Below are 23,230 nucleotides of genomic sequence, written 5' to 3'. Positions count from 1 at the left end.
CACTGCTTCTCTGCATCCCATCAGCTCTAGCATAGCACTGTGTAACCAGTGTCAGGCTGATGGCTCTGCAGCCACCTAAAAAAAAATAATCCAGGAAATGCTCTGCTAGAATGATGGATGAGTTTTATATACTCAATGTGTGCGAACTCATAGAGGTAAATGTAATGGGGTTAGAGATTCTCTGAGATTCTCACACTTGAGAAATTCTGTGAGGAGTGATTCGAGATCTAGGAGGTGAGGCAGGGTGAGGACAGTTTCAGAAAGGACCAAGGTGGAAGGCAGGGACAGACTCCAGAAGGTGCAGAAAGACAGTGAGACTGCCCTGTAACTTTTAGTAGAAGTGAAACATAATAACATCAATAACAAAATGCAGTAATTACTAAGAGTGCCAATGAGGCTGGCAAATGTTTAAATACAGTACTTACTCTGTGCTCATAATTGCTGTCTTGTGGAAATGCAGATCTTCAAGGAAGCCTGTGATGAGAAAGGAAATGTAGAGTCTTAAAAACCTAGATGTATGTATTTCTCTTTTCTTCCTAGCTTTGCAAAGGCGGGGGGGGAAGGGGGAGGAGGAGAAACTTAAACTGTGGTATCATCTATTCTGAAGAGAAAATTTTCACTTCTGGCAGGAGTAGGTAGTCTAAGGTGTGACTATGACCAGCATTGAATGTGTATGGCATGGCCGTGTTTTTAAAGATGGTGTTAATGAAAACTCATCGTACCTGAACAAGCTTTCATTCATGTGCACATTGTTCTACTGCTGCGCTTTGCACGCTCACGAATGGAATCTATACATAAAGATCTGTGTTCCAGTGAGAATTTAAAGTGAAATTTAAGTGCTACAAACTATGAATAAAGTTTGAAGAGGCTCTGTAAAGACTACGTCTAGATGTTATGGGTCTCTGAAGCTCCTTGGTCCCAAGTGAGGGAATGCAAACACATGCATACACTTCTTAAAGTTTGACTTTTTTTTTTCAGTTTTGTTGGAGATGCCTACAATTCTAAAAGCCATATCAGAATTCTCAACTATTTTATTGCTAGGTTTTTTATACTGATTACTCAATCTGTTTTCCACTTGTTTCTGACTCATCTCTCTTAACAGAATCCTTAGTAGTGCTATAATTTGGATGTATAGAAATCATAGCTTTTTCCATTTATTCTATCACAGTCCATTGCCATTACTTTCTCTCAGCTTAAAAACTGTAGGGAAAGGTTTTTTTTTTTAAAAAAAAGTCTTATTTGTCTTATGTCTTTATTTCATGTTATCTTTTTAGGTAGGACTTCAAACTCATCACAAAATTTCCAGTTTTCTACTGAAAAGACAGTATGTACATAGAGCAGTTTAAAATATCTTGTGCCCATATTAGCTATTGATGAATGCTATCTGTAGTGAGCCACAATTTTTTATTTTTTAGAGTTAATTAGTCTGATAGGTAAAAATGATTCCTTAACTACTTCTAAAAATCGAGACCATAATAATCCAGTAAGATGTGGCTTTCTTTTTTAGAAGGAAAAAAAGAAATAAAGCTTTTGACTAAATGTTTAACTTCTTAAAAAGCTCACCAGAGAGTTAACTTCTGTCACAGAGTAACAAAAGCATTAAATATTGGCTACTATGCTTCAGATATCTGGAAAGTGCTAAATATTCGGAAGAAAGCCCTCTAGAACTATAAGGTAGCATAAGTCAAGTTGTAAATGTGTAGCAACTCCAACAACTACTAGTTACTCAAGATCTTGGAAATCAGAGGATTGTTATTGCATATTGTAAGTATTAAATTTCTAATTCATCTTCTGCATTTTTGTGCAGGTTGATACTTAAAAGTACAAGGCCTAAAATAAAGGGAGGACAATATGAGTAAAATTGCAAAATTTGTTTGATTTGCCTTTTGCATGCAATGATTCTAGGGGCTACTTTGAGTGTATTGAGGGACTGACGTGAATAGTGGGTATATAAAATGAAGTAGGGAGAAAAATTCAAAAAGGCTGACATTCAACTGAGAGAGATGAACACTAAAAGCAATGCTAATAACAACATAGCTGAATAATGTGATGATTCATCGCCTAATTCCTTATTTCTTCTAACTAAGCCTATCTAGAAACAGCAGAGATGAAACGCTACCCAAAAATTTCCCCATGTGATTGCTTTGATGAGCCACTCTTCTGACAGCTTACACCTCACCTGCTGGTTTTGGGTTCCAGTTTTTGCTGTGGTATGAGCAGCTTTGGAAATAATTTTCTTGGAGTAAGTACTAGACAAATTATCAGACATTCCTGTTACAGATTAAATTTTGGAATTAGCTTAGTAAACAATGCAAATTCTAAATATCTATCTCTTATGGGTTAAAATGACAGTGAATTTTAACTAAAGCTACTTTCCCACAAGCTGAGTTTAGATTGGATGCTTCTGGTCAGTTAATGACAAACAAAGAATATAAAGACCCCATGCCACCAGGAGTTTATTAAAAGCAGAGCTAATGATTACGAGAAAATGAGAACTAGGTTTTATGTACTGCATGAAGAAATAGCTACAGTCAACGTATGAAACATTGTTAAAAAGCCACCTAAGTACTCATGTTTGCTGAGAACAATGAAAATTGATAAGAACTTCCAAATTTGTTGCTTGAATGAAATTTCAAATGTTCTCCGGAAGGAGAAAAGGTGAGAAGTGTGTGCCCTTGCTTTTGTGCACAAAATATGGCAGAGTTCCTGGGCCTTTTACTTTCAGAGATTGAGTGCACAGCCTGAGCAGACTTCTGGCATCTTCAGGAAATTTCATGGCTTGTCTGTCCAAACAGAGTAGAATAGAACAAACCTCATGAACATGTAATGTTGTTGAGTGACCCCGTATCTTAATGTGAGCAGAGATGTTGTGTTTGAGAAGAATAGTCTGTTCTTGTGAATAGTTAGTGCTAGTTTGTCTTAAAAACAACTTACTAGTTAGCACTTGAAAGGTTTTGTGCAGGACATCTAAAGTAAAGCAATCAAAACAAAACCACCTCCAAAACAAATGAGATATGTGGTGTTAACGCAAAAAAAAAAGTTACTTTTTTCCAATCAAGCATTGGTTACCATGTAAATAATTTGCTCCTGAAAATGAAACATAAGCTTCTAAATCATTTAGACACCTATTTAAAAAAAAAAAAAAGTGAAGATCTAGCTCACAGCACAGCCTGATTCTTGATCAGGCACCACAGGAGGAAGAACTACAGAATTTGCTTTTCAGTTCTGTAAGAAAAAATTAATAAACTTAACCAACTTTTATGTTGGTTCTTATAGCTAAAAATGTCTACCAGGAGCCAGGTCCTCATTCAGTGACTGTGACACTACAGAGGCATTGCATAAACCTTAATACTGCTTATCCTCTCTCCATCGGCCTCCTGTATTCTCATAATAAAATTGTGATTCCTTTTAACTGAAATAGATGAATTTTGCTGCATACATAATTCAGTAAATCAATTATAAAACTACAGGCAAGGTACAGGAAATGCTGGTAGATTAATTTTCATGCTGCCAGTGTCCTGTGCCATTTCTTTCCAAACTGCTTTGTAGTACCTGGCCTCCTGTAGTGAATACAGTGGGGTATAGTGGTGGGATCTGAAAGAGTTGTTTTACAAGCAGGTGTGAAGTTATTGTCAAATGGCACTGCCATGATTATTTTCAGTGTCTGTCTTCAAAACAACAGAAAACAGTTACATGTAGCAGGAAGAATTTAATTATCTGATTTAAATGAATACAATCTGATTTCACTAATCTTTTTCTGGCGATAATTAGCACGTTGTTCAATTTATTTTAATAGCACATTAGTTTGATTCTATCCCTTGCCAAATATGCAACCAGATGCTTTGTAGTAACAAAATATCTCTAATAGGAGCCACCAATATTCTCTATAGTTAGAAAGCTATTAATATCTGTTTATTACTGGAAAATAATACTACTGTGCTGTTTTAATAATGTTTCTAAACAGAATTTAGCAATGCAGAAGTCACATACAGAGGAATTAGTCAAAAAAAAAAGACTGATTGTTTGGTAGAGGCTTTTTTGATTTAAGAGTGCATTTGGTTTAAGATTGCAAGCATGAGCCAAGAGGCAGCCCAGTGAGGTGGGTTGCAGGGCCTACAAATCACAAAACCAAATGTTTTAAATTGTAGTAGAAACTACCCTGCTAGAAGAAAAACAGACTAATAAATGGGCTAATCCCTTTCTTAAAAGCCAAGAAATATTTTTGAATCAGAAGAGCATAGGAAGAAACAAGGGCAACTCACAGCTGCTTTCCTTTAAGGTGCTTGGGCTCTGAGCTAGCAGAATGTGGAGACGGTTACCGCTGTAAAGAAATTTTACGCCATTGCGAGATACTTCACAAAGCTAGCTGGAGGTCAGTGATGGTTTCAAGTTGGTAAAGTGCAAGTGGTCTCTGTATTCTGCAGCTTTTTGGAGAGTTTCCTGTGGATGGCTAGCACACACAGGCACCAATCAGCACTATGAGTGCTGAACCATTATTAGTTATCTGCACATCTACCTCAAAGTGAGATAAGACACAAAATGCATTCTCTTACTCATTTACTTTAACCTGTATTCAATAATTCTGTTCTGTTTCACACCTGTTTCAAATCTTACAAGGAGCAAATAAATTTCTTCTGATAGACAGCTTCTCAATTTTTGAGGAAAAATGATTCCTCCTTTTTTCCCCCCCTCATTTCTCAAGCTGTTCAAAGAGCTGATAAGTTATTTTAAGATGTGTAACTATTTTATTATGTAATTCTCAAGAGAAACAAATATTTAGGGAATAATGTGCTTATTACACTGGGTTCCTGAGATCTCAGTGGATTTTCATACCTTTATATAGGACAACTGTGTAGAATACGAAGAATGTTTTCCCTTATATTTTAAAGCATAAGACCTATGTATGCTATTTTTAAAATATATGTCTAGAAGTGTATTTAAGAAATGATACATATATTTCTATTAAAATCAATATATTGGAGAAAATAAATTGTAATGTTGATTTGAGAGAAAGCCATACATCATGAAAAGATCCACCCACACTATAACATGAGCAATGATGTCCAGCATGAGAGTGTGACAGCATTTGAGGGGATCAAGAAACTAGCATGCATGGGGCACTCACAGTGGTATAGCTCCAGTGAATCTTGGTAATGTCACTTCCAAAACAAGTATTCCTGCTCTAGGCTGATATCCCCCCCACCCAAGTACAGCTTTGCTGCAGGCTTGTAGTTATCAGCCAAAAAACTTATCTGAAAATCTGCTCATTGTCCAGGAAATCCATTTAAAATGTAATGGGTTATTCCAGCTCTCAATTTGTTTAGCATATGGCTTGCAAACCAGTACAGATTTGGCTGTACTTGAAAACTGTGTTAAGCTTTATCTGAGATTTTTATGAAAGCATTTGAAACCATACAATTTACAGTACTGTATGTATAAATGAAAACTTAAAATTTTGCATGGAGTAGTCATTGTGGCAGATGGACAATTTCATAATTACTCTCCGTAGCTATAGTCTTGATTTAGCAGAAACTGGAGTCAACAGGAGTCTTCCTGTTCTGCTTAATTTTTCTTGTAGGGGACAGATAGGAACTCTATTTTCTTGTAAAGCAACCTGAAAATTCAAGTGTTTTTTTTTCTCCCTCTCCTTACTCTGCTACCGGTGGTCCTATATATTCAGGTTAAAGAAAGTAATTGCAGAAATTCCTAGGAAGAAGTGGAATAGTGGTGACACTATATTCTGTCCCATTTACTACTGTCCATTGTAGGATGGACTCTTTGTTACATATTGCAGGAATGATTCCTCAGATGTTTATCCTTTGCTCTCGTTTTTCTGTTCAGTTCAGTGTTTTATCTAACTGAAGTAATGCTAACTTGACCTCTTTCTTTTTCCTGTAGTTTGTGCTTGCTCATGTGTTATAGAATAGAAAGTTCTCTATCTGTGAGCAGTTTCTGGTGGGATTACATCCTTCATGCTGTGCTCATGACTGTTTAATTAGTTTTTTTATTGCCTAGGCTTGCTTTATTTGCAAGCAAAGATTATTTTGGCTAATCTTTGTCTACTTGCAAAATAGGTTCCACCAATGCTTCAGCTGAAAAAAGTTTTTTTATTTTAAAAAAACTTTGAAACAGTTTATTTTGAGATTTATGAACTCAATTTTATTTTCAGACTATGTTCAGCAAGTTCACAAAGGTACTACTTATAAAAGCACTATTTAACTTTAAGGGAACAAGCCTTTAATGGCTCTGTGTATCATATACATTTGTCACACATACTTCCATATCTACTTAAGACTGAACAACAAGGTATGTTCCACTACTGTGGAGTGAGAAGTCTCAATTTTTGTGCAGCTGTCATCCCAGAGCTATCATATATTGACAGCGGCTTAAATCTGTAAGAATCGGGAATTCTTACTCCTCAGAAGTTTCAGGGGAAACTGATATTTTCCCTCAGAAATTTTCACAGCATCTGGAAGTGGTTAGCTGTTAAATTTTGTTCTCATTTGCTTAGAAAAAGCTCCTTTAACATTACAGTTGCTGTCAATATGACTTTGCCTTTAGTAAATGGTACATTGCTACTTTAGCGTCCAAGCTGTTCACTGTTAAGAGAATGTCTCATTTACAGGGAACGGACTCAATGCCCATGTCTTTATGCTTCTAAAATAACAGCATCCCAGAGCAGATGAAAACACAGCATGATTATCTTCCTACAAGCTTTCTGTGTGCATGGCTGCTTTGGTGCACAGCCTGTGGACTGCCTGCGGGACAAGCTTAATTTTGTAGGAACACCCCAGGCATCCTTGGTCCTAGCAGCTCTCCTGTGGTGGGGAGGATGCTCTCCTGTCCCATGTAAAGCTGCTCTTGTAAGCTTACTGTATTGAACAGTTGAGGCTTAATGAGGTCGGTGTAGATGCCCTTTATTGAACACCACAGACATAATGTTTGTCTCTGCAAAGCAGCAGGAAGAATGGGTTGTACTCTTTTGGAGGATATTGCATATTCTGTTTATTTCTTTTAGCTCTTGGATAAAGAACTGAAATCCATACATTCAGAAGTCTGTTCTACTTCCCTTTCATAACTACAACTTTTGTTTTTCTTAATTATTTTATTGTTGATGTCTGCAAAGGTGTATCACATACACTTGGAAATAATATAGTTATTCATCAACACAGGGTCTCAGTTTCTAATAAAATAGTGGGTTTTCTTGTGCTGATTAATTATGGTGGGAAGGGGCAGCTTTTACAACACAACTTTAGTAGTATCTAGAAAAATTGGAATGAAAAATAGCTGTAGGACACAAATGGCATACTATAAGATGGTTTTGTTTGTTTTGATCAATGGAAACTCAGTCAAACCAAAACCAAACAACAAAAAAGCCACCATAAACCAAACAAAACATCCAGTTCTCCCATTTTGTTGGTGGATAATTTTATGAATAATAACAGAATTTCTTTTATACATGGTATATGTATATTGTGCATTGTTGCCCTGAAACAGTCGTGAGCAGGGTGTAGTATTACAGAATTGCACTTAAACTTTTCAAGGAAAGGGTTAATTTTCAGACCTCTGTGGATAATTTTCCCTGTTCTGTTGCTTGGAAAAGCAAAACATTTCTCTATTTCCAATGGATTTTGCTGACTCCTGGGTTAATTTCCTACAGATCTCTCAACTTCAAATACAAGGCCAAACCTCTGATCAGTAAATACTAGTGTGTGTTCTGCTCATGTAGATGAGGCTGGCACATCTGCTTGGGAGTGGGAGGATCTATGTACTGTGTACCACTGCTATAGTCTTTTGGTTGGAGACCACTTCCACATTAAAATGCCTGTGTGTAATCAAGGTCACAGTTTGCATAATGTATCAATGCTGTCAATATAAATGAGGTCACATCACATCTTCTAATTCTAAAAGTGTTCTTCCAAACTAAATTGAAAGATCACAATGCTAGGGAAGACTTATGGGAGCCTTTGTTTAATTACTGGATGTGATATACAACTGCTACTGTAGTTCCTTAGAGTTGTTAGGGAGATTATGTTGATAGAGCTGTAAAAAAAACAAACAAACAAAAAACAGTGGTGTTTGCTTCGGTAGAGTGAACAATCAGTTGAAAAAAAAAAACATTAAAACAAATGCAGAAAAAAATCTTGTACCCGTCCATGTCAGAATGAAGGAAAAGTAACTTCTGTGGAAATGAGAAAGCTGAAATTTTGGTCCACAAAGATGTGTTTAGCTCTCTTTCAGCTGATGGTTCTGTTCACCCTTTTTTGTTTGCACACTGTAAGTTTTAGATGTGAAGCTTAGCAAGCTGAAGCAGGAGATTGCTTACTCTGCTCTCAGTTGAGAGAGACTGAGTTCTTAAAAGATGCTTCTCAGAATCATTTGTGTTCTCTGTGATGTGCTCTGACTCTTTCCGTTCTCTGCACTGGGGGCCTGGGGAGGATGTGAATGTCTAATATGGGTCAGTGTGAATCTCCTGGTGCTCATCTGCCTAGATTTTGGCAGGTTTCACTTTTGTTAAAAATGTATATTTTAACAGAAATATTGGCACAATAACTTTTGCTGTTGAGGGAGCAGGGCATCGTGTGGAAAAGCTGTTCAATGGAACGTACTAAGTATACCTAGATATATCTGTGTGAAATATTTTGAAACTGCTGATTGACCTTATCATGCCTTTTGGATCAGGTGGTAACCTGCAGGCTGCTCTCTGACACAGAGCTGCCTGGTGCTAATAGGGAATTGCCAAATGGATCAGTGAGGCATTGCTGGTTGCTGTGCCTTTAAAACATTGAGAAAACCTACTTTATTTCTGTCTCTTCTAGTTCAGATGATATGACAAGATAAGTTATTCAGTGTCATGTCTAATTGGGGCATGAAGGAGCAGTTGAGTAATTGGGCAGTTGCTTTTCTGTATCTTCTCACTCATCTGTGTTTCAGTGTCACTATCATGTTTTCCAGGCATTAGAATGAAATTTCATATTCTGCTTCTTTTTTTCCCTAAACAAAATCAAGCTGGGCTTTGCTCCAAAGATGAGAAGCGTGAGTTAATTACTGCTATTTTTCTTGTGCCTGCTTTGAAACAGATTCCCATGGGGAGTTTTCAACTGGATAAAATAATAATAAAACCATGGTTGTCTTCTTTGTGCCCATCAGCACCTTCTGTACCTCAGCACAAAATATTACATACAAACGTAATGTTTTCTATAGCACTGATGTAACATTGTCTAGCATAGAGATGCAGGTCTCATTAGGTGTTATACACATGTAGTTCAGAGTACCACAGTGACAGTAGGTGATTAGTGACTTTTTGCCACCCTGGAAACCATAAGCTTCTGGTCTGGCATGCAGCTAATAAAAAAAAAAAAAGAAAAAAGTTGCATTTGCTACTAAGTTCAAAGTTTAGCAGGAAGCATAAGCCAGGAGCCTCTCTGGTTCACAAGATAAGATGCTGTTGACCATATCAACCCATCTTTTCCTTTGTGAAGGGTAACACCAGATAAGCTGAGCTGGCTCGTCTGTGAGTGTGAGGATAAAGTCCTTCTGGATGGGTTTCTGTGCACATTCCAAAGTCAGTGTTTCCTTTGGTGGAAAACACCTGAGTTGATATTCTGTAGGAAAGTACAGGTTAATGGCTGAAACAGCCCCACCAGGATGTACACGAAGTTGAATGCCATGTAGGGCAGCTTCTTCTGCAGGGCCATGAAGTCTCCTAAGCCAGTAGAGATCAAGGTCCTGAAGCAGTAATGGTAGGCATGGAAAAGTCCAGTCCTCAAAATAAGAAAAGGCTGCAGCTACAATGCATGGAGTCCCCGTACAGGATGGAAAGCTGATCTAAGACAAGATTCTCCACAGAGGCATTCGTTGTCTGCATGCCCAGACACTTCTTAATTTTCTTGAGCAGGAGCCACAACAGTGTTCACAAGCTTGCCCAGGCCCTGGAACATAACTAGTGTCAGTGGGATGTCCAGAATCACCCCAGCACCTTTCTTGTAGTTTTAGAAGGGAGTTGCTCCACTAATCTACCTCCTGCTCAAACTCCTTGATTCTCCTTAATTTCTCCACTTCCTCCTTGAGTTCTGCCACCAGGCTAAGCAGATCATCCACCTGCTCACATCTCATGTGGGTGGTATCTCTGCCACTGTTCAATGCAGCAGCAGGTTCAGACCCTGCAGCCAGAGACCTAAACAGCCCCATTTCCGGTCAGGCACATGGTCTGGGTAACAACATTCTTTTCAGCTAGCACTGTCTGTCTAGTGGAGACCTTGGCTACGCTTGCTGTCTGGAAGGAAGCCAATAGGTGAGCCAGTATCCTGAATGGGGAGGGATACTCTGCCATCTTTGTGTGAACTGGAATGCTCTGCTGATGTGATAAGTTGCTTCAGAGCAGAAGCCTCTCTATTCCCCAGTGTCCCTTCATGCCTTACACTGTGTTCCCCAGCATGGCTGTGGAGACCCCCTGGGATGTTGGGGGAGCTGCTGGTCGTGCTTCTACTTCTGCAGCAGCAGATGGACATGCTGTGCCAACACAAGGTAGCCCTGGAGCCTCAGATTCTTGTTCAGTGTTCATGGTCAACCTCCCTGCTGCCCCATCCTACCTGCCTGTATGTTGTCATGAGGAAGGTTTGCTTTCTTGCTCCAGGGTCACTCTCAGAGGAGGTGCTGATTCCTTTGTTTTCTGCAGAAGGGACAAGTCGGGGGAAAGCACAGTTACACTCTGCTGAGGATACAAATGATCAGGCATTGCTACAGCTGATTGTATTCAGCTTGCCAACTAAAGCAAAGTTGTGTTGCTGCCTACCAGTAGCCAAATATTTAAGTGTACTGGGTTGTCTTGTCTTATTCCCAGAGCATAAAACCTTCTCAAAGCAGATCTGATGATGTTGAGCACATTGGGACTCAGAGGAACATTAAGAGGACTTTACCTGCAGGGTGCGTTGATACAGCAGCCCTAAACCAGGAGTCCCTTTTGAAGCGAGGATGTGCTCTCCTTGCCTAACTTGCAAGAGCAGACTGCAAGTGGACAGCCTGATAAGTAGACAGCTTGCATGCTGCTACATGGGCTCTAGTTGGTGCTTACTGTAGACAGATGCCTGGACATGTGCTGTTATGGACCTATTTGAAGAGATACAGCTGGGGTGACTAATTTTGTAGCATTTTCATAGTTACAGAGAGTAGCTTGAAGAAAGTACTAGAACTTAGTTTACCCTTTGCAGCTGTACTTTTTGTTTTGTTGCTTGTTAGTGAAACCAGCCTAGGTGGTTTGCTCAGCACCGAGCTGAGGGTTGCTGCAGTTGCTTTGCAGCACTGAGCAGGGTGATGCTGCTCTGGTAAGGCAACAGAGAAAGTCTTGGAGATAATGGTTTATGTTCAGAATTACTTCTGATGCTACTTAAATTAGCCTTCAAATATTTTCAGTGTATTAAAAAAAAAGAAAAAAGTGAACTACAACACCTCCTCCTCCATGCATGCACTTAATTTTTTATGAAGCCTGAGGCATATCTGATGTGTACTTGACTCTGGTAAGGCTATTGATCATTGCTTTTTCTTGTTAAAACATTAGTATCTCTACAACCCAGACAAAGGCCCTTGGCTTGGTGCTTGTGCATGGGATTGTCTCTGTCTTGTTGTGAGATTCCCTCCTGAATGTCCCCCACTGCACCTGGCTCCTGAGGAGTTTGCTTTGCTGCAGTTTCAGGCTGTGCCTCCCCAGGCTCAGTGCTGTGAGTCATTCCAGGTTCCTGTGGCTCCTCACCTGCCCCTTTGATGGGGAGCTCACCAATGGCCTTGGTTATCTTGTGCATGCTGCTACTTTTTGGACATGGATACTTTTGTCGTGGACGATATTCCTCCAGCCAGCCCTGTTGCAGAATATGAAGTCTGTGTACAAGCTGGATTCTACCTCCATCACATCTCAATATGCCTTCAAAATCCTGCAGCAAAAGCACAGCTTTAAGGTCAAGGGTGCCTGGCCAGCATCGAGCCATGGCTCTGTCTGGGTTAAGTTACTGCATAGAGTTAAATTAAAGCAATTATCCCTCTACAGTGGACAGTGGCTTGAAAATGCTGCAGGAGGGTTAAACTCATTACAGGGCCACATACCCATGGAATAGATGTACATCCTTTGGACTAGGTCTGATTCGTAAGGCTTGGATGGGCTCTGCAGGCACACCTGCCCTGGATTCCAGTTTTAAGGAAGCCTTTTGCATGATGCTGTGTCTGCTCCTTGTCTAGCTGGAGGATTTTCACTCTAACCTCAGCCTTTCTTCAGAACTGTGCTTTGCTTCTAACCTGGCTTTGCAAAAATTGCAGAAGACTTATTTGTCAGAGGAGATTTTGTTCATTTTTCTGTGGCACAACCTAGTAAAAGGCACCTTCAAGTCCTGCTTGGACATCCTTACCTGCTAGGGTGGCTGGCATGGAAGTGGATGTAAGGGAGGAGATGGGAAAATCAAACATGATAGTGGCTTCTCTGCATTGCTCAGAAGTGCTTAGGTGATCTTCTATATGGAAGAACAAATCAGTGACTGAAACAGTGAATTCTGAGCATTGCTTTTGTGATGTATGTCCGCACTTCAAATTTAGAGGTTTTTTTTTTGTTAACAAAGTTAACATATCCCATGCTTGAGTTTGACTTGAAGGCAAGGTACTTTGAAATTTTACTAATAATACATTTAAATAATTCAAATTGGAGGTGACCAATTTTAGACAGAAAAGATAGTAAAACCTCATGCTATGGTTTAGAAAACTTAGGGGGGAAAAAAGTCAACAAAGCTCAAATTAAAAACCCATCACTTGAAGATTTCTGCAAATGCTTATGCTTTTCTTAATAGTTTTTCTTTCAGTTTCCTGATACAGGTTACTAGAACAAAGGTTTTGGTTTAAAAAAAATGCTTGTGGTTTACACGGCCAATGGTTAAAAACCACATAGCCTTTTTGTTCTCTTCCTTACCTTCCCAGTGGGATGTGGGAGCTTGTAGACACAGCAGCAGTACCCACCAGGTCAACTCCCCTCACTTCTATAGGGTTTTTTTTATGTGATGCCCTATGGTATGGGATATCTGTTTGGATGGTTTAGGCCAGCTGTCCTGGTTCTCTCCCTCCCAGCTTCTTGTGTCCTCTCAGCCCCTCTTGCTGCTGGGGGCAGTATGAGAAGTTGAGAAACTGAGACATTCTTGGCTCTGCACAGTGATGTTCAGCAAGAACTAAAGCATGAGTGCGTTGTTGGCATTGTTTTGACATAACGATGTGAGATAATTTGAGAGATTGTACAAAGATTCAGCATTAGCAGAGCTTTGGGAATGTTGTGCACTCAGAACTCAGAATTTAAGAAATTCTGGAAGTTCTGTGTGGGCAAAATTATGCCAATTCTTTTCCCTCTGTTTAACTGCATATTTACTTGAAGTTTCAGCTACAGTACATCCAATGAGTGAGATTTGTTCAGAAACAATTTATTTGAAGGGAGTGATTCTCCTCTTTGTCTCCAGGTCATGTCTCACAAGAGTAGTATCTCACAGGAGACATCACCCACTCTTGTGAGACATAACCTGTTCTGCTCTGGGGCCCTCAGCAAAAGAAAGACAGCAACCTGTTCGGGAGGCTCCAGAACAGAGCTGCAAAGATGACCAGTGGGTTGGAGCATGCCTATGAAGAAAGTCTCAAAACTGGAGTTATTTAGCCTAGAAAAGAGAAAGATCTGGGGTCTCTTATAGCAGATGGGATGAGGGGTAACAATTTTTAAGCTAAAAGATAATAGATTGAGGTTAGGTATTTGGAAGAAATTCTGCCCTGTGAGGGTTATGAGACACTCCAACGGATTGCTTAGAGAAGCTGTGGATGTTCCATCCCTGAAGGGAGGTGTTCAAGGCCAGGTTGGACAGGGCCCTGAGCAGCCTGATCTGGTGGGTGGCAACCAGCCCATGGCAGTAAGTTGGAACTGGATGGTTTTAAAATCCCTTCCAACCTAAGCTATTCTATGATTCTTCTTTCTTAAGTCTGAATCTCATCATTTTACTGCATGGTGCTGGAAACTGCTTTGAAGATAGTGATTTTAATGTCAAGACTGGTGAGGGACTTTCCTATGACGTCATTGTGGTATCTGAGTGCATCATAAACATTGACTAATAAATCTTTCAAAGCATGGCATTATCAGAATTTGACTAATGAGAAACTGAGACATTCAGGTAAAAGGCTTCCGTTAATTTGGGGGACTGACTCTAAAGTGACAAAAATTTTTTTTGGAGTGCTTATGTTTCTATAGCATTTATTTTATCCAAAGTACAGCTCCCTTTGATTTCAGTTAATAAAAGTAGTCACTAAAACATAAATAAAACAACTCCGCCTGCTAACACAGGTTCCATAGCATGAGGTAGAGGATTCCACAACCTCTCTTGGCAGTCTCTTTCAGTGCTCTGTCACCCTCAAAATAAAGAGGCTTTTTCTTATGTTCATGTGGAACTTCCTCTGTTCCAGTTTGTGCCCAATGCCCTTTATCCTGTTGCTGGGCACCACTGAGAAGAGTCTGGCTCCATCCTCTTGAATCCTGCACTTCAGATGTTTATAAGCACTGATTTGATCCTGTCTGTATTCTCTTCTCTAGGCTGAACAGTCTCAAGTCTCTCAGCCTTTCTTCATAAGGGAAATGCTCCAGGTCCTTCATTATCTTTGTAGCCCTAATTGAACAGAGAATCACTGAGCAATTCTGGCTCTAGTAGTTCTCACTGTCACAAAAGGGAACCTCTGACCACTGGTAACATGTCTTAGTTTTTGGACTGCTCTGGAATTGTGATGTAGAGCACAGGTAGACTTTGCACAGCTAGATTAGCTGTATAGCAAGACTTCCATAGGAATTGCTCAGGAAACTTGCATAGAATCATGGAATCATTAAGGTTGGAATGACCACTGAGATCTAGTCCAACCACTGACCATCACCTTTGTACAACTAAACCATGTCAGTGCCCCATCCCCGGAGCCATTTAAGGCCAGGCTGGATGTGGCTCTGGGCAGCCTGGTTTAGTGGTTGGTGACCCTGCATATAGCAGGGGGGTTGAAACTAGATAATCTTTAAAGTCCTTTTCAACCTAGGCCATTCTATGAATGCAACATCTACCCTTCTTCAGGAACAGTGACTCTACCACTTCTCTGGGCAGCCAGTTCTCAGTTTACTTAGGCAACTATATATCTATGGGACTTTACTTAGGCAACTATATATCTATGGGACTTTACTTAGGCAACTATATATCTATGGGACTTTACTTAGGCAACTATATATCTATGGGACTACTTGGTTTGTATTAAACTTTGAAATAGGATAATTTTTCTTAGAAGAAAAACCTTCTACCATAAGTTTCCCTTTTGTGTCCCACCTTAAGTCCTTTCTTTCAAGTTTAGAGGCTGGAATACTAGACTTGTATGTAAAATAGCATTTTCACGTTTTAAGTTTAAAATACTACATTTGAAGTATTTGTATATGGATAAGGTATTATGCTCATCCTAAGTATCCATCTCAGAAATAACAAGCTCATTTGGGCTGAGGCATGAAACATGCAAAATGTTTTTCATGGTTTTGATTCTGAGTTTCTAAATGCTAATGCACTTATGAACAAAAAAAATGATGAGTAGTGTAGTAATAGCATATACAGAACCCTCACCACCATTAGTAGGAAAAGGATTATGTTCATAATATTGCTCTGTTTAAGCACTTTTGCATGCTTAGATTTATATGTAGATATTATATGTATGTATTTCATTTTTTCTTTTTTAACAGTAATACTGGCCAGATGATGTTAGTATTTTGATTTTAATTTTAACTAGTTTTGATTAATTTAAAGGAATTAATGAGGGCAAAAACTAACAGTGTATGTGAACATCTTGCTTTATCTTGTTTATATTAGTGAGTGTCAGGAAAAGACAGACTTCTGTACTCAAAAAACATTTTAACATGGGTAAGAGTAAAATGCTATCAAAGTTTGAATTTTTTGTTGTGACAAGGACATGGAAAAAGAAACGTTAAACTTTTTAAATCTGGAATTTTGGAAGCTGAATGTTTCTGCAATTTATGCTGCGAAGGAGATTTCTTTTCCTCCTCTAATGAACAACAAAAAAAATAATTACCACTGAGTTTAGAATTGGAATGGGGCATTCTAGCTGATAGGCTTGAAGGCTTATCCTTCACAGTGTTTTCACCTTCCCCATAGGTGAACTCTTTTGCTTCTGAGAGAGTTCATACCCTTGCTCCAGCAGCACCAAATTTCAAGTTGAGGAAATTTTCAGTTCTTTACACACATTTTTATGCATTTCTTGTAAAAATTTGTAAAAATTTGTAATCATACCATCATATCTTTGTAGAAGAGTTGGACATTGAAGTTGGAAGAAGCCCATATGGGTCACCTGAGTCCAACTCCTAGCTCTACAAAGGACCACCGAAAAATCAAACCATATTTCTGAGAGCATTGTCCAAACACTACAGGAACTGTGGTAGCCTGGGACTGTCACTGTTGCACTGGGGAGCTTGTTTCACACCCAGCATCCACTGGCAAAGAATCTTCTCCTAACCCTCTGCCAATATAGCTCCATGTTGTTCCCTCGGGTCCTAAGGTAATCCTTGCTTTAATGCTGAAGAGCATGCAGGAGATGTGCCTTCTCCATGGGACTTAAAAGATGAGTGTTATTAATTAAATTCAAGAAGTTTGAATCCAGAAAAATTCTTGAGCCCTATTCTTCCATTCATGGTATGTTCACAAGCCAAGGAATTTCTTTTTTAAAAGAGAAATTCTGTTGTTTTTTCTTTTGAAAAGTATACCTAATCTTACTATCTGGGCTTAAGGTATTAGTAAAGCTAAATTGTTGGAGCATTTAATTGCTGTCATTTCTCTGAAATGTCATCTTTTGTGAAATTTCAACTACTTTGAAGTTGTCTAATTTCTATTTCTAGTCATTGCATCTTATGTCATTGTCAGCAAGGTTCAAAGGCCTCTCACTATCAAGAAGCTATTTCATGGAGCTATGATCAAGCATTTATGAAATAAGTTGAGCTTTTTAGGTCTCCTGTCATACAGCTTATTTGTCCTATCCCACACTCGTTATTTTGGCCCTCCTTTGAATTGCCTTGCATTTTCATTTTACATCCTTCATCTCTGGACTGCAGTGAAGGTAAAGGACTGCTATTGATGGTCCTACCACCACTGGGTGTTTGTCCATAATTATTTGTTAGTAGAGCCTCTAATTAATTTGTTGCTCTTGGTAGTCTCTTATGTACTGACAGTGTTGTTACCAACAATTATTTTCCAGTTATTTTTTCTTTAATTTTCTGTCACACTTTTAAAAGATAGAAGAAATACCACTCTTGGGGTCTAGGATTATGCAGCATATTTGTTATTTTACAATCAAACCTCCCAGCTTGCTTTATACAGTTTTCATTGTTTTGCATTTGTTTTTGCATTTATTTTTGCATTGTACATTTAACAAGTTGAAATGAATTCTTGAATTATTTTAATCTTCAATATATAATTCCCTTTATGAACTAGAGGAAAGGTTATTTTTCTAACATGGTAGTAGAAAAAACAAAAATGTCTACTGTCATATTAAATAGTATCTAAAGCACTTGGCTAATGAAAGAATCTCTGTTTCAGGATAAAACAGCAAAAGTATGTCATTTGTTACTCTTTCTTCAGTGTTTTTTTTAATAAGTTTAGTCCGTAAAGACACTGAAGAAGCCTTTATCACAACAGTTATAAGTTACTGAGCGTAATTCAGCAATGTCCCCCTGCAAAAGCCCAGTGCCAGCCCTTTGTAAATAATAATCAATTCCTGAAGCTTAAAAGGTTGCTGAGGAGGCAAATTTATTAAAGATATTTTAACAGCTTTTGAAGTCTGATACTTTGTATTGAATGCTTGTGTGATGTAATTGTACAGCATGTATACGTGTGTAAGGTCTATTAGTGGAAGCATACTTTACTGCTGAATTGATAGGGGAAATACAGACAGCTACTTCAAGTAGCCTGAGGAATTTTTCCTAATTTCCATGGGAGGAAACAGCAATAAAAAGAAGAGATGTTTTAAAAGAAGTGACTCTGAACATTTATCTGAGATAGTATTCTGCAGAATGAGACCTTTTGTCTTAAAAAATGAAAAATGTTACTGAAGAAGGCTGTTTGCAAGCTGACTTCCAGTAAGTACTTCATTTCACTACTGCTGTGTGTATGTTGGAGACAGATCTGGGTAATTCTGGTTTCTTTAGTATGTGTCTTCCTGGACAGTGATCATTGCTGCTTGACAATCATGTAATTGCTTTTGTAAGCAGCTGGAAACATCTGTTTCAGATACTGAAAGATGTTTTCTGAGGGTATTCCCAAACAGAGCTCAGCTCAAAGCACATTGAAAGCACTGTCAAGGAAGCACCTTAGCTGTGTGATGCAGTAAAAGATCACGTTGTTAAAAGACATCATAATCTTACGGACAGATAGGCCAAGTATGCCTGTCTCTCACTTTCTCAGAAGTTACAGGTGGTGATGATTATTTTGTTGTGATTTTTTTGTATTATGAAATAAACAAAACTTAGCCACATTTTTTATTCGTTTTTACATGTAAATGCTAATGTCTTTAAAATTCGATTTCTGCAGCTTACTGAATAATCACAACAGATAAAAGACAAAATGAAAATAAGAAATGTTTTTTTTTTGTATCTATCAGAACTACTTTTATTGAGATTCAGAGAAGATTTTGCTCTTGAACAAACATTATTCACAGTGGCCTACAAGTTTTTCCCTTATTTTGGTTTGCAGGGAATTTGCCAAGTTGGCATTGTATATTACATATCAACAGACTTCTATGCAGTTACAGCTGATAAAAATATTTCTGTCACATTTTGCTGTTTTTTTTTCTTGTGTACTTGATTCCAAATTTTGTTTTGATGATTGAAAGACCAGCATTATGCTTGCTGCTGCCAACTCTCCTGGGTGAGTCTTGCAATATATTTTATTTTTCTCTGCAATGCCACAGCCCCAAAGTTGTGTGGCTATGTGAGATTCAGCTTCCCTTTGGAAGGGAATTATGCTTCCAACTCTCAGAGGAAATCTTGAAAACATAAAGCTTATATTCTTAAAAAATAAAAATAATATATATAAATAAATATATACATATATAAAATAATATATATATATAAATATATATATAAATCCCAAACCAAACCATACCAACTAGAAAAAAAATCAACTGAACCAAAAACCCACCACAAACAACAATACAAACCCTAAAATAAAATTAAATAACAAAACAACAACAAAAAAACCACAAAGGAAATAATTACTTTTAATTTTGAATATATATTTTTCCTTCCTATTGTATTTAAATGTAATTTTAGTGATAGACTTATTTGCACACCTGGTAGTTAGTTGGAATAGAGAGAGTTTTAAAATGTGAAAATATGCTTACTTGCAGTGGAATATAGAGAATAAATTAACAGCAGAAATAATGTCTTCTGGCTTTCATAAGCAGGGATAAAAAGTTTGAAGCAAAATAAAGATAAGACTCAGATGAATTCCAGCTCATCTAGGTAGAACTGGACACTAATAAATTGGTGCTGAGAAGATCAGAAGTTTAAAATTATTCACTTCTACTTCTATTAAAATTAGATAATGTTGATGTTGATTTTTTCTTTCTTTTTTTCTTTGATTCAGGTTTGGGGAAAGCTGTAGTCTGTTTATATTCTCATTGAGAAAAAGCATACAAAGGAAATACAGTTATGGGCTTTGGGGTAAAAGGGTGTACTTTGTTGCTCTTTTATTCTATTTTTGTTTTTTCTCTTATTTGAGGAAAGGCATTCCTCTTAGTTGATGACATGATTGATAGAGTATTCCTAAAACATTCACTTGTATTTTCAAGTGAAGTTCACAGAGATTTCAAAATGCAGATAAATTAACCTAGTGTTCTAGGAGTCAATTTCATTTTGTCAGAGATTGTTGAAACTGGATAACTTGTATTTACAGCCATGGTACATAGTTAAAAGCAGCCCTTTTCATTGGGTTTTCAAAACAAGTGTGCCTGAGGATTTCTCAGAAAATAATGAAGTTCCATTGAGCCACTCACAAGAAGTCTTGCATTCCTGTGTCTGAGGTTTTTTGTATTTAATTCTTTCTAGAATCATGTTTTGTTTGGAAGCTGAATTTAGCATGAAAACTAGTAGGAGACTGAAAGGATAGACAGCAAATTTATGGAGATGGAAATTGAAATGGCTGTTTTAAATGATTTTATATACCCCCGAAAGCTGTCATATTACTGAGATTTATGTGAAGTGAATAGGAGGGATAGAAATAACCTGTATTCTGCGGTTCAGAGCAAGAGAAAGAAACAAATGTATTAAGCTTTAATGCTTCTTAGTTGTACATCAGTGGGCAGGGTTTGTACATTGTCTATAAATTCAACACCACAGGGAAAAATTAAGTTCTTTTGAACCATATTCTGTAACAGATTCAGAATCCTGCATGTTGTGATCCTCATCTTCCAACCAGTGAAACGCAGATATGTTGTTTTGGTTCTATGGCTTTGAGTTGCAATGCTGTATTGTGATTAGAAATATTTAAGTAAAATATTTTATTCCACAAACTGTGGGCTATATAAAAATAATTTATTCTTTTCTGACAACTGCTCTTTCAGTGGGAGAGTTAAGTATGTGTTTAACTGCTACTGTGAAGCAGAGAACTTGTTGCTTGTGAAAGAGGAAGACATATGAAATTGGGCATGAAAATGCTTGATAGATGTCTATTTGTTATCTTCATTTAGAAGAAAAATATGAGAAGTTCCATTACAGCAGGTTACATGGGAAAATGGGAAATACACGGGAAATACAAAGAATTTGTTGGCACTGTAATAAATCTCTCAGTACCAGAAAATACCTCTGATAAATACCAAAGCACTAAAGGTGATGAGGTTAAAAAAAAAAAAGTTTAAATATCCAATATCTTAATAGGAAGACCTTACTGAATAAAAGGATGGTCTGCTTTACGGAACTGTAAATAATTTAAATAGTTGTTAATTAAAAGGTAATAGAACTTATAAGTGCAAGGATATGCTTTTCTCGAAGTATGGAAAACTACACGATTAATGTTTTTCAAAAAGAAACAAAGTCATACGTATAACCACTTAGAAGTTGGAGCTATTTAGAATGAATGTTTTTTATTTGGTCTGTTTGGGCCAGTAAGTTATTTGGAGGAAGGCAGCAATAAACCAGAACACGGAGGGGAAAAAACTGAAGATGCCAATACCCGATATGACTACAAAACCACAGGACTTGAGAGAGGTTGTGACAGAGTATTGGCAAAAAGTGCCTTGTAGCTGTGGGACATAGCACCATCTCTTTGTTTTTATTCCTGATAGGCTAAGGAAAAGCAGAGGTGAACCAAAGATCCCTAATTTTTTTATTGCTACTGGAATCCAAACTATTTATCTAAGTTTAAAAGGGTAGTACTATATTAAGTGATCAAAAAAGTCTGTATTTATCCAAATACATACATATTTTAAAATGTTACCATGTGCCCAACTTGGTAAGATATTGCTGAATTGTTTAGACCAGTTTTCTTCCAAGTAAAGCTTCTTAGACTCAAGTTATACAGGTTGTGCCAAAGAAAATGAAGCAGTGCTTCTCCCTGCTATCTGGATACAACTTTGTAAACATGTGGTAATTGTGAAAAAGCCATTAAACAAGTACACAGTATCTAACAGAAAGGGCTTGAGGCTAGAAATCCTTGTTCTCTTGGGCCTTGTAGCTGGGTAAAATGAGACACTGAAATACCGGGGTGATTTACTTGGGGTCTATTCTGGGAGATTGAAACATCAGTGTTTTGAGAGAAGAGTCAACTTTGCAGGGAGATCTGTATGAGATTTGAAAATAATGATTTCTTTAAAATGTGTTGGAATATTTTCCAACAAACATATTTTGTTCCTTTTTTTTCTTTTTGAAGTTGGTTATTCCTCCCTTTTCTCTTTTGATGCCAAATCAAAATTTTGCCTGGCATTTTAACCTTGAAACATCTGGAATTTGTGAATCTAGAAGGAAAAAGCTAATCTGGTTTCAAATAATTAGAAGATCTTAACATTTAAAAAGATTGTTTTTTCACTATGACTTTCACATCTGGGAATAATTTTTTTTTTTTGCTTTGTGTTGCATGTAGCAACACAAGGTTCTCATGAGGCTATTCCTTCATACCAACAGTTTTCTTAAGAAAACATGTTGTTCTGCAGTAGCTTACTCCAATTTATCACATACTATATTTGCTACTAGTCCAGTGTTACAAGACTAAGTTCTTAGCACGCACATCAGTGACTCCATCTCTCAAGGACACTTTGATCCTGTCACAACACTTACAGTGATGTTTGCTCTAACTGATGGACTGGACTTGTAAAGGAAGTGAAGCAGACTTAGATGTAAATGTCTGTCATGGTTTTCAGCTGGGATAGAGTTAATTTTCCTCATAGAGGCTCATTGTTGCGGAGCAGTTCTTACATGGAGCTAAGGACTTCTCATGCTGGAGCACAGGCCTAATGAGGAGCAGCTGAGGGAGCTGGGATACTTCAGTCTAGAGAAGAGGAGGCTCAGGGGAGACCTTATTGCTCTCTATAACTACCTGAAGGGCAGTTGTAGTGAGCTGGGGGTTGGCCTCTTCTCTCATGTGACTAGTGATAGGACTAGAGAGAATGGCTTCAAACTGCACCAGGCTGGATCAGGCTGGACATTAGGAAATACTACTTCTCTGAAAGGGTAGTCAGGCACTGGAATGGGCTGCCCAGAGAGGTGGTGGAGTCACTGACCGTGGAAGTGTTCAAGGAACGTTTGGACGTTGTGTTGAGGGACATGGTTTAGTGAGAACCATTGGTGAAGGGTGAGTGGTTGGACTGGGTGATCCTGTGGGTCTTTTCCAACCTTAGTGATTCTATGCTGCCCTGCCCGTGAGCAGGCTGGGAGTGCAGAACGAGCTCGGAGGGGAAACAGCCAGGACAGTTGACCCAAACTGGCAAAAAGGATGTTCCATAAACTATATGGCATATGGACTGACTGCAACTCCCATTCCCTGTTCCTCTGTGCTGTTTGATGAGAGGAGATAGAAAACAATGGATGCGAGGAAGATGTTTTTAGTTTCTTCTAGTTTCTCATTGCTGTAGACTGCTAGTGATAGGTGACAAATTAATATAATTCCCATGCTGGGTCTGTTTTGCCCATGAGGTAATTTGTGACTGATCTCCC

At 38.2% G+C, this 23,230-nt stretch overlaps 1 protein-coding gene and 1 long non-coding RNA gene across 3 annotated transcripts in view; one reads left to right on the top strand and one right to left on the bottom strand.

Moving 5' to 3' along the window:
* The window catches only part of CLNK (cytokine dependent hematopoietic cell linker), a 56,013-nt gene extending 51,611 nt beyond the window's left edge, over positions 1 to 4,402 (bottom strand). For both annotated transcript variants that reach the window (XM_040699481.2, XM_015285811.4), the window contains exons 1-2: positions 4,263 to 4,402; positions 426 to 474 (exon numbers count right to left, since the gene is read on the bottom strand). In XM_040699481.2, coding sequence (XP_040555415.1) covers positions 426 to 436 — 11 coding nt within the window. In that variant the 5' untranslated portion in view covers positions 437 to 474; positions 4,263 to 4,402. The remainder of the gene's footprint in view (positions 1 to 425; positions 475 to 4,262) is intronic.
* The window catches only part of LOC107053297, a 136,942-nt gene that overhangs the window by 40,905 nt on the left and 72,807 nt on the right, over positions 1 to 23,230 (top strand). The gene's annotated exons all lie outside the window — the stretch shown is intronic.

Source organism: Gallus gallus, chromosome 4 (assembly GCF_016699485.2).
Source record: "Gallus gallus isolate bGalGal1 chromosome 4, bGalGal1.mat.broiler.GRCg7b, whole genome shotgun sequence".
NCBI lineage: Eukaryota > Metazoa > Chordata > Aves > Galliformes > Phasianidae > Gallus > Gallus gallus.
This window is presented reverse-complemented; position numbering and strand designations above follow the sequence as displayed.